Source organism: Myxocyprinus asiaticus, chromosome 18 (assembly GCF_019703515.2).
Source record: "Myxocyprinus asiaticus isolate MX2 ecotype Aquarium Trade chromosome 18, UBuf_Myxa_2, whole genome shotgun sequence".
Lineage (NCBI taxonomy): Eukaryota > Metazoa > Chordata > Actinopteri > Cypriniformes > Catostomidae > Myxocyprinus > Myxocyprinus asiaticus.
Window position 1 is genome coordinate 25,646,483 of NC_059361.1, and position 16,290 is coordinate 25,662,772.

General features: G+C 36.6%; 2 protein-coding genes across 7 annotated transcripts in view; both read right to left on the reverse strand.

Annotated features, from left to right (window-relative positions):
* Positions 1–1,355, reverse strand: part of LOC127455997 (E3 SUMO-protein ligase PIAS1-like) — a 37,518-nt gene extending 36,163 nt beyond the window's left edge. Inside the window, exon 1 of the mRNA XM_051724258.1 lies at positions 1,320–1,355. Coding sequence (XP_051580218.1) covers positions 1,320–1,343 — 24 coding nt within the window. The 5' untranslated portion in view covers positions 1,344–1,355. The remainder of the gene's footprint in view (positions 1–1,319) is intronic.
* Positions 1,356–2,167: 812 nt separating this feature from the next.
* On the reverse strand, positions 2,168–10,879 carry LOC127455994 (SKI family transcriptional corepressor 1 homolog-B). Of its 6 annotated transcripts, none has more exons than XM_051724249.1 (9): positions 10,652–10,879; positions 8,156–9,917; positions 7,539–7,635; positions 7,283–7,393; positions 7,126–7,200; positions 6,470–6,544; positions 5,148–5,222; positions 4,752–4,817; positions 2,168–4,387 (listed from the first exon to the last, which is right to left on the reverse strand). In XM_051724249.1, the coding sequence occupies exons 2-9, from the start codon at positions 9,905–9,907 to the stop codon at positions 4,293–4,295; spliced, it is 2,346 nt and encodes a 781-aa protein (XP_051580209.1). In that variant the 5' UTR covers positions 9,908–9,917; positions 10,652–10,879; the 3' UTR covers positions 2,168–4,292. The 6 variants fall into 6 exon arrangements, 4 of the variants coding, with proteins under 4 accessions (XP_051580209.1, XP_051580208.1, XP_051580211.1 ...); XM_051724248.1 differs by having other exon boundaries at positions 2,168–4,390; XR_007899772.1 differs by having other exon boundaries at positions 4,314–4,387; positions 5,148–5,218.
* Positions 10,880–16,290: the final 5,411 nt, after the last annotated feature.

Here is a 16,290-nt window from a genome sequence, read left to right on the forward strand (position 1 = left end):
TCAACTTTATGCCACAAATACGGTTGATTGAGCTTAACTTGTACTGGTCCCAGAATATTCCTTTAAAATTAAAAAACTAAACTAAATTGCACCTCTACTACATACACAATCTATAACCTGTTTAAATTACAGAATTGAAGACAGTATAATCTTTACTCTACAATAAAACCTGCAGATGCATAGCAACACAATAGTATAACATCAAAATCACATATAGCCTAGATAAACAAATCCTGCTAAAGACACCTGATACCATGGTGAAATTCTTTGCGAACAGTTAAATAAAGGCAGTTTATTATCACTAGCAATCTTTGTTGTGGTTTCAAACAAGAATACATAGGTGTGGTATTGGAACATATACACATCATTCAGTATTTTGGCTCCAAAATACACAACAACAGAACCATAATAAGGTATCTTTACGTCTTGTCTCACCGCAGGATCAAGCAGCACATCTTCAAACCTCAGACCTTTCCCAAGACATCACCCATGTAAACAGCTCAGCTAAACAAATAACTCACAGCAACATGTGTTTATCTAAACACGTCCTTTTTATAACTAACGGTTTCAGTTAATAATGGGATTGTCTTATCACTTCAGCTTCTCGATGGCAGTCTAATGACCAGACATCTTAACAACAAACTGAAAACACCTTGAAATTGACATTATCTTTGCTTAATTCACAGAAAAACTACAAGAAACATGTCCAGACCGATGGTTGTGTGTAAAACTTAGTGGTATGCATTCACATACAGCATTTTTGAGCATCATACACTCGACTCGAATGTTCAGTTCGCGCCTATGATGTCAAAATACTTTACTATATAAAACATACTTAATGAGTGGGCAACACTCTAGGCTATGAGACACACCACTGAACTGTTTTCATAACTGTAGCAGGTTAACGATAGTACTTACTGTCAAAGCACTGAATCTCTAGCCTGTTAGCAGCCTACGCACCACCCACCTGCTACCTCACAACTAAGACTGACTGCTCAGAAGGTCTAAGGTAAATTTAAAAACCCAATTTATACGTTACGAGAGGAATTAACGGGATTAATATCTCAGCTCAGCTGCAGGAGTGATAATTTCCCACGAGCAGACAGCTGTGCGGGTTAGCTGGCAGCTAGCTGGCTCAATCACAACAATAACACTGTTCCTCCAATCGGGCTCAAAACTGTTAATAAGGCGCTTTTGAATCAAATACGGCACGTCGGCCCGTCTAAAGGCAATCACGGGACCGTGCCGGACGGCAAGCACTAGCGAAAAGAGCTTGTATAAAGGTTGTATTTAAAAGTAATTTACGGGCAATACTTTACCTTCAATTCCGCACTCTCCGCCATCTTGTTTCTCTGGCGCAGGCGTGATCTGAGTCTTGGCACGTGACCAGGACGTGCGTTCAAACGTTCAAAGTCGCTCACACTAGTTCAGAACGAGCGAAAGACGCGATTACGCACACACTTGTTGGGTTTTCATGTTTTATGTGGACTCTCCATAGACATAATGGTTTTTATACTGTACAAACTTTATATTCTATCCCCTACCCCTAACCCTGCCCCTAAACCTAACTCTCACAGAACCCCCCCATACATACACTCTCTTTCTCTCTCTCTCTCTCTCTCTCTCTCTCTCTCTCTCTCTCTCTCACTCACACACACACACACACACACACACACACACATACACACATACACACACACACGCATAAGTGGAGCATGCTTAGGCAAAATAATGTTTCAGTGTGGATATGTAAGGTAAACAGAATTTGATTTTAGATATATTCGGATTCGCTTATTTGGTGTAATAACATCATCGTTTTGAATGCTACTTCGAGACATTAAGAATAGTCCCGAAAACAATTTTATACCGTGTTTTTAGCCTATTTCTCTGGCGTACTATGAAAAGTGTTTCCACTAGATGGCAGACTCACACCATTTATTGTGACTGAATTATTTTATTGTAACTGCTTTTGTGAAGTCGTTAGCAGATTCATATAGATGAGTAATATATTTATTCATTCAGTCTTCTTTTTTTTTTTTAGATTATGAGGAGCATATGTATGATAAACCTTCGGTATAAGCAAATAATTATGCTTATTTGTGTAGAATAATTGCATTGAATCTAAATGATGAGCCAATGAAGATTGTTATATATATTTTATTGGAAAAGACAGCTTGGTCCAGTAGACCAGTATGGACAATGAAGACCAGGAGGTGCAATCAGTTGAAATAGAAGAAGAAGTTTACTGAAGAAGACTGTCCTCAACACTTCCAATGGCAGAAGTCAGCAATAAAAGAAAACATTCATTATTATCGCCATAACTCGTTTTTAAGAGAACTGAGTTGCGGTCTTCTCTTGTGATGTCCATGAAGTACCTGTTCTGTGAAGTTGACTGGTTAAGAGGCTCCCACTAACTAAAATATATTCACATGTATCCAGAGCTATAAACATTCTCTGATAATTAAAAAAAAAAGAAGATAAGCGAGAACAAATGAGTAGTATCCTCTCCTCTTCAAAGTTTAGTGTTGTCAGAACCTAGATAGAACACAGGCTTCAACCAGCTGAAACAAAACATGGAGATAGAACAACGCACAACAGAGCAAACTCATGTTGATATAAACTTTAACTTGTGACTACTGCCATCATCTAACATAAGACAACTAATGGAACTGTAACATCTAAAAGAGTTATGTATATATGTTGGTGGACACTTGGTGGCATAGTTGACCTTTATGTAGAGGAGATACAGAGACACACACTCGCATATAGGCCAAAAAAAAAAAAAAAGAAGAAAAAAAGAATAGAATAGAATAGAATACAAACTAAAAACTCTCTCTTTCATTCGTGATTAATTTGACCATATAAAGATCAATAAATTAAGTACAACCTATGTGCCTTTCTACTTTATGGAAGCCAGGCTAAATAATTAAACACTGTAGACACCTTCTTGACATGGGCCAGACCGTCCGTCACCTCTCAAATAATAAATACATACTAAATTGTAAAACTAATAAATGATTTAAATCATGACACCAATAAATGCACTTAATTAAGAAGACCGTTTAACTATTGATTATAAAATAATGACATTTGTTAGTACATTTATTCAACTCATCAATATGGAGGTAATACACAATAAAATTAAAAGGGTAAGACACAATAAAAGGGTGGGCATCATAAAACCACCCCTTCAATATGTATAATAAGTAATAAACTTGTAGTAAACTCAGAGGAGCATTTATAGATGATTCAGCTTGTGGTTGCAATCACTTGCAATCCTCTCAATTACAGAGTACATTTACCAAACCTCTTTGATATCTGTAATGATCAAATCAAAACTGTCATAATGATACAATGCAAAAAAAAAAAAAAAAAAGTCATATTTATTTAAATATGTGCATGAATATTCAAACTAAGATCCTGCTATCCAGGTGACATTGTTTTTTGACAACAGTAAACACTTAAAAGTAGCTCACTCATCTGCTGTACAATGAAACAACCACAAGAACACCCAATACTTCACTGGCTGCATCCTCTCCATGGGGAATATTGCAGCTGTGAATTACACAGAAGCAAATGTCATTCACAGTGGCGGATTTAGGCATGGGCGACATGGGCAGTTGCCCATGGGGGCATCTTGTTGGGGGGTGGCACAAGGCACGAGGGGACGGCGCCATACCTCGCCCAGGGCGTCATACAAGCTAGAACCGCTACTGATCGTTCATTGTTATAGAAGCAGACAAAATAAAGACAGACTCTCAAACCAGATCATTTAATCCACATTTGAGTAATTAGGGCTGCCAATTTAAAGTGCTTTACATCAATATTATACAAAGTTGCAGGTGAGAATAAACAACCAACATGGACATGGAATAAATAAAATAATACAAAAACATAAATTATAGTAGCATCTAATTTAAACAAAATGTCCTAACATATCACTAACAAAAAAGGTATCACAGGATACATAATAAATATATGCATTGCACATAGCCACTTAATACCAGTGATTTCTAGCTGATGATAATATTTTTTAGTGGAAAGTCTTTTTTTTTTTTTTTTTTTAATAACGCAATTTTCTAGAACTTTATATAAATTATACAGTACATACAGTGAGTCTGAAAACACTCTTTTGCAAATGAAAATGACTTCATTACAGTGTAAGAGCTAAAATACTACAGTACACACTTGCTTATTTCAGGGCTAAAGGTTGACAGTGTTGACAGAAAAAAAGTAAGATTTATTTGACAACAGTATTTCTAAAGAACACATTTATCTTGAATTGGTATCCATCAAGGTGGTAAAAGAGGAGGCTTGAAGGTGCACGTCCCAGTGCAGTGACGAGGTGTCAGCATCTTACACGAGAAATGGTGTAAAGCGTCGTGAGCTTCTGGGAAAAAAGTGGATTGATAGTTTAAAACAAAAGCTATATGAATATTTGCGTTGGTGTGTGTGTGTGTGGGGGGGGGGGAGATTAATTTATGTTTAGTCAAAATTGTACCATAGCACACTGAATAACACACTATATTATGGCTTAATTCTGGCTCTACTCACGGACTTATGGTATAAACCTAATATAAATAGACCAAAAATATAGCTTTTATGGCTTATCAAAAATATTTAAGGTTGCACTTCTGAATACTGTCACACTGCTGTGCAGAAGGCTCTCCACACTTCCCAGTTAAATGTTTTTAGTCATTTAGGTCCCCTAAAACGCTGACATTTTCCTTGCCTTTGCCAGAATCAATTACCTTTTAACTTCTGCTGAATAGCATAACGAGTCTTTCTCTCATGGTCCAACTCGCTGCACAAAGTGTCTGAGCAGGAGAGACAAAGGATATCTCAGGTGTGAAAGGCTAATATTTCCCTTCTCCTCTACACATTTCGAAACTGGTTCAGTTTTGCGAATGGGCTCTTGTGGCATCCAAGTGCATACACTTCAGAAGCTGACAAACTAAACCAATACTCTGTATATGCAACTCTCTTATGCAGCAGAAAAAATGTATTGGTATGCACCTAAAGGTAAATGGCACATAAAAAGAACAAAATCTATTTTGAACTTGTTTTGTTTTTTTTCCAGTAAGGACTACAGAAGTTTTAAAAGGATGTGATCAGTTCTGATAGATAGTAGGACGCTGAACGCTTACCTCGAACAATCTGGAGTTGCTGCACCATTTCCTCCCTGTATGAGAGCTCCCTTTTCATTTGGTCTTGAAAACTGTCTAAGAAGAATACGTGAAGTAAATACAATATTAGAAATGAGTGTCACTAGTCTAAGGACTTTTCCAGCTATAAAGAGCAAGTTTCATGTATATTTGTACATTTACTTTGTGCATCTTATATTAAGGAAATCTAACTCAGAAATAATATGTTTATCGCTATATACTGTATATATATATATATATATATATATATATATATATATATATATATATATATATATATATATAAAACATAACTGTTTACAACATACAATTTAATTATACAGTATATTAAAATATTCATACTCATAACAAATTCTCTAATTTTAGTGATTTATTAACCATACATTTAAGTTCAAAGTTTAGAATTATTTAAATGTGACACTGTTTTATTTTATAAAATATTCTTAGTAGAAATAAACTATGTTGCTTGCAGTATTCAGTTCCCTGTGTTTTAATATTGTGCACAGCCAACTTTGCAGTCATGTGGTAAAGCACTGTATGAAAAAAGAACCCTTTTTTTCAATCACACCCATGTTAATTTGACTTGCTAAACTTTTCCCTAAGCTTCAGTATTTTGGTTTTGTTATAATACATACATTTTTCTAAGAGGTGTGGGAAGTGTTACACTTGTGTTTCACATAACACATAATTTTGGCTAAACAGTTCTGTCTCAATTGATAAAAATCTTTCCACACTGTCGTGAATTTTAGCAAACTCTGGACTTCATATGCATCAGAGCTCTTGTTATGGTTGACTGGTGAACCTCAACTCTATTCTCAACTACTGAGCTTTGAAACCAAAAATGATTGTTGGACTCTTTATGGCATCTCTTACAAGAAAAGAAATATTCAGGTAAAAGTAAATTGTAATGCATTCCGAATACAGAATTCTGAATACAGAATATATTCAATTCTGAATACAAAATATATTCAAAAACATATTAAACCTTTTTTATGTTTGTTTAGAATATTTTAGAACATGACACAATTTTACAAAATCAACTTCCAGTTCATATGAATAAAAATATCACAGAGAAGTACATTTCCATTCAGGACCATTTAGGTTGACTTAGACTACACTCCAAGTTGCTTTGGTAAAAAATAAAAGGTTCTATTTGAATTAACTTTAATGTAAATGACCTCAGCAAAATCAGAGAATGGGTTAATGCTCTGATATTTTTGCAAGGCAATGTGTACGTTTTTAAAATGTCCAAATTCTTTTTAGAATATAACTATATTACAAGAATACAAATATAAACACCCTACCTTTTAGATTCTGGAACTCACGCTCCAATTTTTTTCTAAGCTCAACTTGTTCCACAAGTTGTTTCTGCAATTCCTCTGTTGAAATAAATAAACAGGAGGATTATTAAATTGTTCAATAATGACTTTGAATTACAGAAATCTCTCCTTTGCCACAATAAGCAAAATGGTTATGCCTTCCTTTAGTAAACTCTATGCTCTGTCATGGAAGCCATAGGTTCCATAAATAATACAACAAATCAATGCACATCTGTGTTGTAACCATTTTCTTTTCTGTATTTGTGTAGCCTATATGTATTTTGTATTCTGTATTTTGGACAAGTGGTAATGCCCACTCTTGCAGCATATAGATGTACAACTTAAAAAATATAATTGTTTTATTTTATTATGTGATTTTTAATAGCATAGGCCTATGGACTACGCATTTTAGATTTTCAACTGAGCTCTATAATCAAGCTTGTAAATCAGATATTACTGCACACACCCCATGTTAATCGGCAATCTTGTTCAATTTAAATGAAATAGAGGATCTGCCATATTTTTCTCTGCTGGTTGTAATTAACAACAACAATAATCGTTTCACAGAAAATAAAAAAGCGATTTTCCAAGTTGAGATTGTTACATTTTTAGTGAATTAAAAATTTTTAATAAAAGAATACCTTTGGCCATGTTCCCTATGTCTCTTTCAATCAAGGATATCCTGCTGCCGGCGTTTTTTCGCATTGCTTCCTCATCTGCACACATAACAAATACAGAATGAAGAAAATCTACAGATTAATTTAGAATTTCTGGCAATATGGAGTAAACGGGACGTACCATCATTGTGTTCGTTCAGGCGATCCTCAGGGACGTTCGCTTGGTCCTGATGAGCTTTGGGTTCCATCTCCTCCACTGTCGACGAAGGCTCTTCTTCATGAACGTCTTTAACTATAGGCAAATAAATGGTTAAGAATACACTATATATATATATATATATATATATATATATATATATATATATATATATATATATATATATATGTCTATAAAATAAAAAAGTAAGGAAAATACACATGAATGAAAATAAGTCTACCATTCGTCTCCATTGGGTCGCGTTGGTAAGTGGTCGTTGATCCAAAATAAGAGGTGCTCATTTGATGCACGTGCTCGTCTCTTTCACGCGCATACACCTGTAAATTCAAGTAGACAATTATTTGCAATTATTTCTAATTTTACAGCTTAAATATATAGAAACCCTCTCGAGGCTATAGTGGGTATATTTGAATGTGATTATTACATCCAGGTGTGGAATATCCGCTATTAAAATCAAATTAGGCTACGTCTTCAAAGAATTAAGATTATTACTCACAACAATTTCGCTGAATTAATTAGCAAATGTTAAAAGCAACGCGACAATTATCTCCACAATCTGGGTACATTCCCAACATTTAATAGTTGCAATAAATGAATAGTAATTAGCAGAATCAAAATTAGTTTGAAATTAATGCTGGTTTTTATTTTTATTTGTATTTTTAAAATAATAATAATAATAAAAAAAATCTAAAATATTTACTTAGTATTAGGTTAAGACTGTTATAATAGAACAGGAGTCATAATTACATTTCCCTTTTCTGTAAGCAGAATTTTTAGGCTATAACTGGCAATATTTGAGGATATCAAAAGGGGAATTATGCGTGGCAGTGTACTCACTTCAAAGCGCGTCGTGTGTTTATTGCTCTCAAACGACTGGCCGTGGCTCTCCAAGTCTGACTGCCGCGTTTCACTTGAATTAACCGTATGTAGATCACTCATGGTGTGTATTTGGCTGTTTTCTTGCTCTTGGACTTTAACCTCCTCACTCTGCGCTACAGTCGACCCGGCGGGACTCCGTCGGTCATCTACAGACAGCTGCAGACATTCGTCATCTTCGTGTACCTTATGTGACTCCACATCCACATCCGGATCGTCTACGCTGTCAACATCAGGAGAAACTGACCTATAACTAGAACTTTCACTCAAGAAATCTGGTGACAGATAGCCAGATCGGGAAGCAGAATATGGACCCCTGTTGCCATATAGTTTTGCGATGCTCTCAACATCTTTAACAACTGGCCTGAATGCTGATATGTAGCTTATTTTTCTCGCAGTAGCTGGCATCCCTTCTGTTGACCTACTCTCGTCTCCAGATTTATCCTCTTCATTCCGGGCAGACTGAGTGCTGGAGCAGCGTTCGTTATCAAGCAGACTGTCTTTGGGAGTGCTCGTGCTTCGGTCACTTTGTTCAGACACGTCTAGATCACTATGTCTGATGCATAACACGTCAGATGGAGGCTTAGGTTGGGCATGGTGGTATGTTGGCATGGCCAGGCTGCCTGTTGTGGGCCAAAACATGGGAAAGGAGGGATATGCACTGTCCTTAGCGCTCGGCCAGAACACACCTGACAGGTTTGTTTTGTTGGGCTCTCCCATCACCACACCGTCATCTTTCTTTTGGCACAATCCAAACGCTGGAAAACCATATGGATGTGGAAAGAGTGGTGGTGGGATTTTCTGTAACATCCCAAAACTTTTGCTGGGCACTGGAATGACGGGGTAACTGCGGATGCTACTCGGCATGGTTACGGCCCTCCTGTCATCCTCACAACGGAGAGTTTTGTGGGGCACCTCAGATGGTTCCCCCTGGTGCTGACCTCCTGGTCCTTGTGTACGAAGCGGGGATGAACTACCAGACCTGCCGACTGGCAGCGTCCTCTTGCGGCTGCCACCGTTAAACATGGCTTTTACGTCTTCCCAAGCATGGGCCACGTCATCCGGTGAGTTTTTATCGCTCAGTTTTAAGTGTCTCCTCCACGAGTTGAAGTTCGCAGCGTCGGGTTGTGTGTATTTGGACTCCGGCGTGCGATGAGAGTGAAATATGAACTTATTTGGAGAGAAATACATGTTGCAGAAGGAACATTTAATGCATTTCGCTCTTGAGCTATTGTACCTTGCTGGGATGAAATTGCCCCGGCTGCCCCACGCGCATTCATGTGACACATCAAAAGCGAAATTTTCTGGTAATTTCGGGGGGCTGTGCGCGCCGATGAACGACTTGCAGAGTCTCTCGGCCTCTCGCTTCGTAATCATTCCGCAGCGTCTCGAGGAAATGGGCATTGCCCCCGCGCGCCTGAGAATTTCCAACTGGACCGGAGTGCACTGCACACAGGTGATGCCCAGGGCCACACGTCGGTTGTGGATTTCGTTATAGCTGTAGTTCTTCAAAAGAGTGTTGGATATTTGGGCTAGGCAAAGTCTCTCCTGACCGTCTATCACTAGTGAAACGATTGGTATTCCGTATAAAGAAGTCTCACTGACTTGGTTCGGCTTCAGTGTTGGGCCAGTGTAAGACTGCAGGTCCTGTTTAGAGTTCGGCGAACAGCTGGCGTCTCTTCCAGCCGGCAGCTGATTTGGGATAGATTCCATTCCTGGAAATCTGCAAAGAAGGTTACAAAGAATATTTTAAGGACACTATTGTAAATCGACGAAAATGATTGTCTTAAGTAGGCTAACAGCATTTTTTATTGAGAACGAAAAACACAATAATAATAATAATAATAATAATAATAATAATAATCTAATTATAGGCTAATATCAAGAAGTAGCTAACACTGAAAATTCAAACCACTTTATGCCATTATGCGCCACTAATTGTTGCTACACCAGGTTTCAATTATTCAAGTTATCTGCCTAAATATTTTTGTACACATACCGAGATAACCTTGTAATCGGTTTTGACTTCGACGTCCCTTTTGCCTCGAATTATTATTAGTTGTAGTTAGCCAATTATGGATGGGATTTACGTCTTTGATAGCCTATATTAATAAAAAAATAAATAAATCATTAATAATTTAATAATTAAAATAGCCTACATATTTTCATCATAACCCCCTTTTCTATATTCCATGTTTTCCAACTTTTCAGAATTCTAGAACGGAATTGCGCATTTTTCTCATATTGACCACAATCTGCACAAATAAGTTAAATAAGAATTTATTTATGAAAAGCTACGTATGTCTTACGTTCAAAACAATGCGATATCATGCTATATTAAAGACGCTTTTGGACAAGCGTTTGGTTATTTAACTACGCAGTTCTTCGCGACTGCTTCGTCTGTCTCTGAACAATTACAAGAAACAATCATTTACATTTCAAAGAGACAAATCTCACCTTTTTTATGGAAGAACGCGAAGTGCCTTTTATATGTTGATGAAAAACGAGAATTGGAGACCGTTGAGTGCTTTGGATAAACGCTTTCTATCCGCGCGTTCAGGTTACCAGACGCCTTGGATTCCCGTCGATCTGATATGAAATGTCCACGAGTGTTTGTTTCGGGTTTTGCTATCAGGTCTATTAGAGCGGGTGGACCTGCATTCTACTCGGCTCTCCCGCGACTAGTGTTGAGGTGCGCGCGGAGGGTGACCACATGCTAGTGCGGACCTCAACGACACAACCACTGAAGACATTCGACAGCGTTCAAGTGACAGCTAAACTAATGGCGAGGCACTCCCACTTAGCGCCAGCATATTTACATTAACTATTTGCCTTCGGGACCAATGGGGACGACAGTCAGTGCTGTCGATGAGGCCAGGAGACGTTTAAAGTTCACCACGTGATCTTTTAACACACGAAAGTGATTGCTTGTCTGCCAGTGTGTGTGGGGGGGCGTGCGCGGCATTTACAAAGAATGTATATGCTGTGTAGGAAGAGGTTTGTTTAATGTGAAGCAGCAAATTTCCGACTTTGAACTTGGGAATTATTGTGGTGCCTTCTGAGGAAAACTGGTATGTGTTGGTGTAAGTTTTAATGGATAAAGAACTTATTTAAATAGGCATATTGTCTCATTCGTCTCACGCATATCGGTGAACACTTGTCGTTTTTGCATGATGGTATTTTTTAAAATCGTACACCTCATAACAGATCAGTTAGTCCAATCACATAGGCTACTACTACTACAAAAAAAAAATAAATAAATAAAAAATAAAAAAAAACAACCGCTCAAGAGTTGATTAGATCTAGGAGTAAAGCAATTATGTATTAAACGTTAACAAAAGGCAGAAATTATCTAGGCCGATACAGTCAGATGGTGTTCAGTATTTACAACCCAGTCAATGACCACTGTCACACTACAGCGAGCTCGTGCAGAGGTGCCAATGTCTGTCCACTATATGTCACAGCCTTTGAAGGATATCAATTCATAGACACGGATGTGTTTATTACATTGTATGATTTTAGTTAGACATTTCATACCAAATACAATAGAATTTCCAGATAATGTAGATAATTCATATTATAACGTGGGTAATTTATCATTAATTTTGTTGTGTAAGAAAGAATAAAAAATTCTATATAAGAATAATATGAAACGTCATGAATTAAAAGAGCGCATAAACAAAGGTGAAAAAAAAAATAAATAAAAAAAATAAAAGAATTGCCTCCAGCCTTTTCATCTATATTCAGTGTCTGTTTAAAAATAAACTATGTACTGTTATTGAAATTGCATGGCGCCGGGGGACTTTTAGGCTAAGCAATGATTGTCTCCGGGGGCTATTTGGATCGGTCTGGGTGTGCTGTCGCCCGCCCGCATATGTTTCAGTTCCCACGGGTTAACTAAACTTTTAGGAGGGATCTTTCTTATAAAAACTAAGCGTAATTTACAACGCTATGCTCTGAAATCGGTTAAAAAAAAGCATGTTGATATTAAAAAGGCCTTTAAATATTTCATATAAAACGCAAAATCAATTTATTTTAAGAGGAGTATGGAATCTAGGAGCAAATGACGCAAGATTATTTTCCCCTGGTAAATAATGCCATATTTTCATTTCACTATGAAAAGAAATCAAATCAAAATTCAAATATATTCAAATAAGCATATCTAACAATTTTTTACTTTTTGTTTAGGCTTCTAACTTTTACACGAATACCAGATTAACAGTTGCATGAAGTAAAGGTTGAAAATGTTCTATATTATATATATATATATATTTATTTATTAGCGTCGCAAAACGTAGATGTTAAATAGTTCATGACAGTCTCCTGAATGGCTGTGATCCGAAAACGAGCGCGTTTTGCAATATTGATCGCAGAGGGAGGACCTGGGGAGGGAGTTTGGAGTAATGCGACCCAGCCCAGTGCTATTGACTTTCACATGCAAGAGACTTTCTTTCTCGCCAACAATAATTACCATTTTGGACTGTAATTATTCACTTCTTTTAAATTATTCAGGGACCGAGCTGAATGCCATATTGTTATCCATTATTTCTTTTACTCGCCCATCATGGTTAGATTCAGGGCAGGTACGGGAATCCGACACCTCACACGGTATTTAATTTAGCCCTTTTGTTAATCGTTAAGAAATGAGAAACCTCATTCTAGAACAAAGAACACTTAATAGTATCTCAGAATAGCGAGGTATTCATGAGCCCTACTGATAATGAAAAATAACCCGATAAAATACTTCATCATATAAAACTGTATAAGGTATAACAATGCAAATGAAATACATATATAGACAATACGATATAGGACCTATTATTATTGTTATTATTATTATTATTTAAATACAAAAATACCAGAGATATTATAAATATTCAGGCTGCCATTGCATTTATTTAATATCTCAATAGCATGTAATGTTTTTAAATGTCCACAACATCTCCCAGACTCACTCATTTAGCCTAAAATTGCACTAAATTATGTGGGTATATATAACAATAGCATTATTTGCGGTAGGCAACGTTTAAAACACTAATAAAACATTAAAAAACGAATTCAAGTGCAAACTGGATGTTTGTGAGAGGGCAGAAGCTGATGAAAAAACAAAACAAAACAACAACAACAATTTAAGGACTTATTGTGCACATTTAAAGGTACATTTATATGTTTTGTTCCTCTATATATTTTTGCCTCATTAGGGTACACATATTTACCTAAAACAAGAGTGCCACCCCAGTGACAGCTTTGTACCTTAAACCGTAGGCTACATTTTCTTTTTTTTTTTTTTTCTCTGATTGTAGATGAATTGCTCTGGTGGACAGAACCCCTCATACTTCATCTCTATAGCTCATTTAAGGGCGGGTGACATTTTAAGTATATATATATATATATATATATATATATATATATATATATATATATATATATATATATATATATATATAATAAGAAAGAATATAGATTAAATAATGAAAGGGAGATCATTCATCAATCTCCCTGCAGTTCAGCATCTCTATATATGGGTGTCATTTAATCTCCAGACAGCTATCGACAATAGCCTACCCAGTCAAACCATAGCTTTTTCGTGGTGTAAAAATCTAGTGATAAATACAAATTACAACAACAGAGTTGTTTACACTGTAATATCGCTATGCAGAACATTTTAAACAGATTGGAGAACTTTCGTATTTAGCTTCTTTTTCTTTCTTTTTTCCCCCCTTTTTTATTTTTTATTTATTTTTTTAAATATCGGAGTTATGATGGAAAATATAAAAGAGGACTGACCAAACGCAGTATTTCAAGGTTAATTATATTGGATTGCACGTGCTGGCATATTGACAGATTAGATCGTGTTGAGTTGTTGTAAAGCGTCAGGGAGGTTCCAGTGACCCTTTATTCATTCCTGTTAGACATCTCGTTTGGACATGTTAATGGCCTTTGGGATAAAGTTGACAAAAAGTAATCATACAAGCCAAAACATGAAAATACGAGCATTAAAAAACAATGAAAATTTCGCCACAGTAGCGGGCTTGAGAGTAAACACTCTATTTCTATTAAGTGTCAGCATAAAACCATGACCCCAGTACATTTAATTTTAGGGACAAATCAACCCTCTCCTTTATCGATCCCCACCAGCTCGCCACACTTGGGCAGCGTTTCAACGCCTTTTTTGTTTCACTTGGAAATAGCATTTCGATTAGATCCTTTATTAAAGGCGGATTGCTCCAAAAGGATCGGCGTGGCCAGAAAATTAAACGGTGACATTTTAATTACTGGACATTGATAAAGGCGTCGCGGTAATAGTGTATGAAGACTGGCACGTGGTGTCAACCCAGGTGGACTGAAGGGTGAAGGATATGCACAATCCAAACGAGAAAATGCGCAACAGCTGCACTACAAACGAGCGAATTAAAAGATTGTGTGACTGTGAATGGCGATGTGGTCAACGAATCAGACCGGGTCAATAATTTGTAAAAACTGCAACTGTGGTGCTCATATAGAGGTTTATTGAAGAAAGCGAGTTGAACATTGCAGCCTACGGAACACCGAAAAGTGCACTAGTGTTGCTGTTAAAGCAGATTAGGAAACTAATAATGAGAGATGACATGAACTCCATTCTGGACATCCATGTCCCAGGACCCTGTGTTATTGATATGTGTGCTCGCACAAATAGGTTTATAAGCTGCTTTGTCTCCTTCCTCTATAAGGGTCAGGATAGGGTCACCTGATGATGTAGTAGGGCTGCCCATTTGTGACTGGCAGCTAAGGTAATTTTACTTGTCAACTCAGAAAATTAGGTACACAACAAACAAGGCTTTTAAAACGAACTTGTCACTCTTGGTTCCCTTGACACAGGGTCACTGTGCTTAGACTCCACTAGAAGATTTTAAATTGCAGACACAAAGCAAAACAAGTGAAAGTAACAAGGTTTATTTAGTTCACTAACTGGGATTGTTAAACCTTGCCATTATAAAAGGAATATTCTGGGTTCAGTGCAAGATAAGCTCAATCACAGCATTTGTGGCATAATGTTGATAACCATAAAAATTAATTTTGACTCGTCCCTTTTCTTTTAAAGAAAAGAAACAAAATTCTGTGTTACAGTGAGGCACTCACAATGGAAGTGAATGGGGCCAATTTTTGGAGGGTTTAAAGGCAGAAAGTGAAGCTTAAACTTTTATAAACGCACTTACATTAATTCTTCTGTAAAAAACTTGTGCATTATTTGAAGCTGTAAAGTTGCTTGATTTTTTTGCCGGATTACAGGGATTACAGCGTTATGTCATCATGGCAACAAAATTGTAGAACTGGACAATTGAACTTTACACAGAAAAGGTTAGTAAACCATTTTATCCTAATAAAATCATGTTAACATGCATATTGTTTACGTCTTGTGGCTATACTTTTGAAACGGTGAGTATTATAACACTGATTGGCCCCATTCACTTCCATTGAAAGTGGCTGACTGTAACCCAGATTTGAATACATTTTTATTGTAATCAACATTTTGCCACTAATGCTGTCGGATGAGGTTAATTTATGGAAGCCAGAAAATTCCTTTAAGATGATTAAAGGAATTTTCTCTACATCAAGGTGATTAAAATCCTAAAACAAACTGAACCTTGCACATGACAAACCAGAAACATAATTGTAATTACAACTGGCTCGTTTGCAAAGACTGTCCATTTATTATGACTTAGCAATGGTCAAAATGATCTGAACCATTTTAAAGGAAACTAAGAAGAGGCAAAAATTTCAACCTTTTTTACATAATGCAACATGAAAAGGAGAATGTTCTTAAGAGATGAATCAGGAGGGTCATTGTGTGGATCATGCTTACCTTTACAAGACTGAAGGAAAGAAAAACTAATTTAAGTGTTCCTACATTAATCACAGCCTGCACATCAAACTGAGATAATCACCTGAACATTCCATTAAAATAAAACTGCCAGCCCAGGGGAAATCTCACCTTACTCTTTAATTGTTTTGAGGCTTTGACCGGCTTTTTAATCCAAGATTAATTTATGCATTTTTAAATAACTCTACATATGATTAATAATCTTGAAAATTAAAAGGAGTCTAAATCAATTATA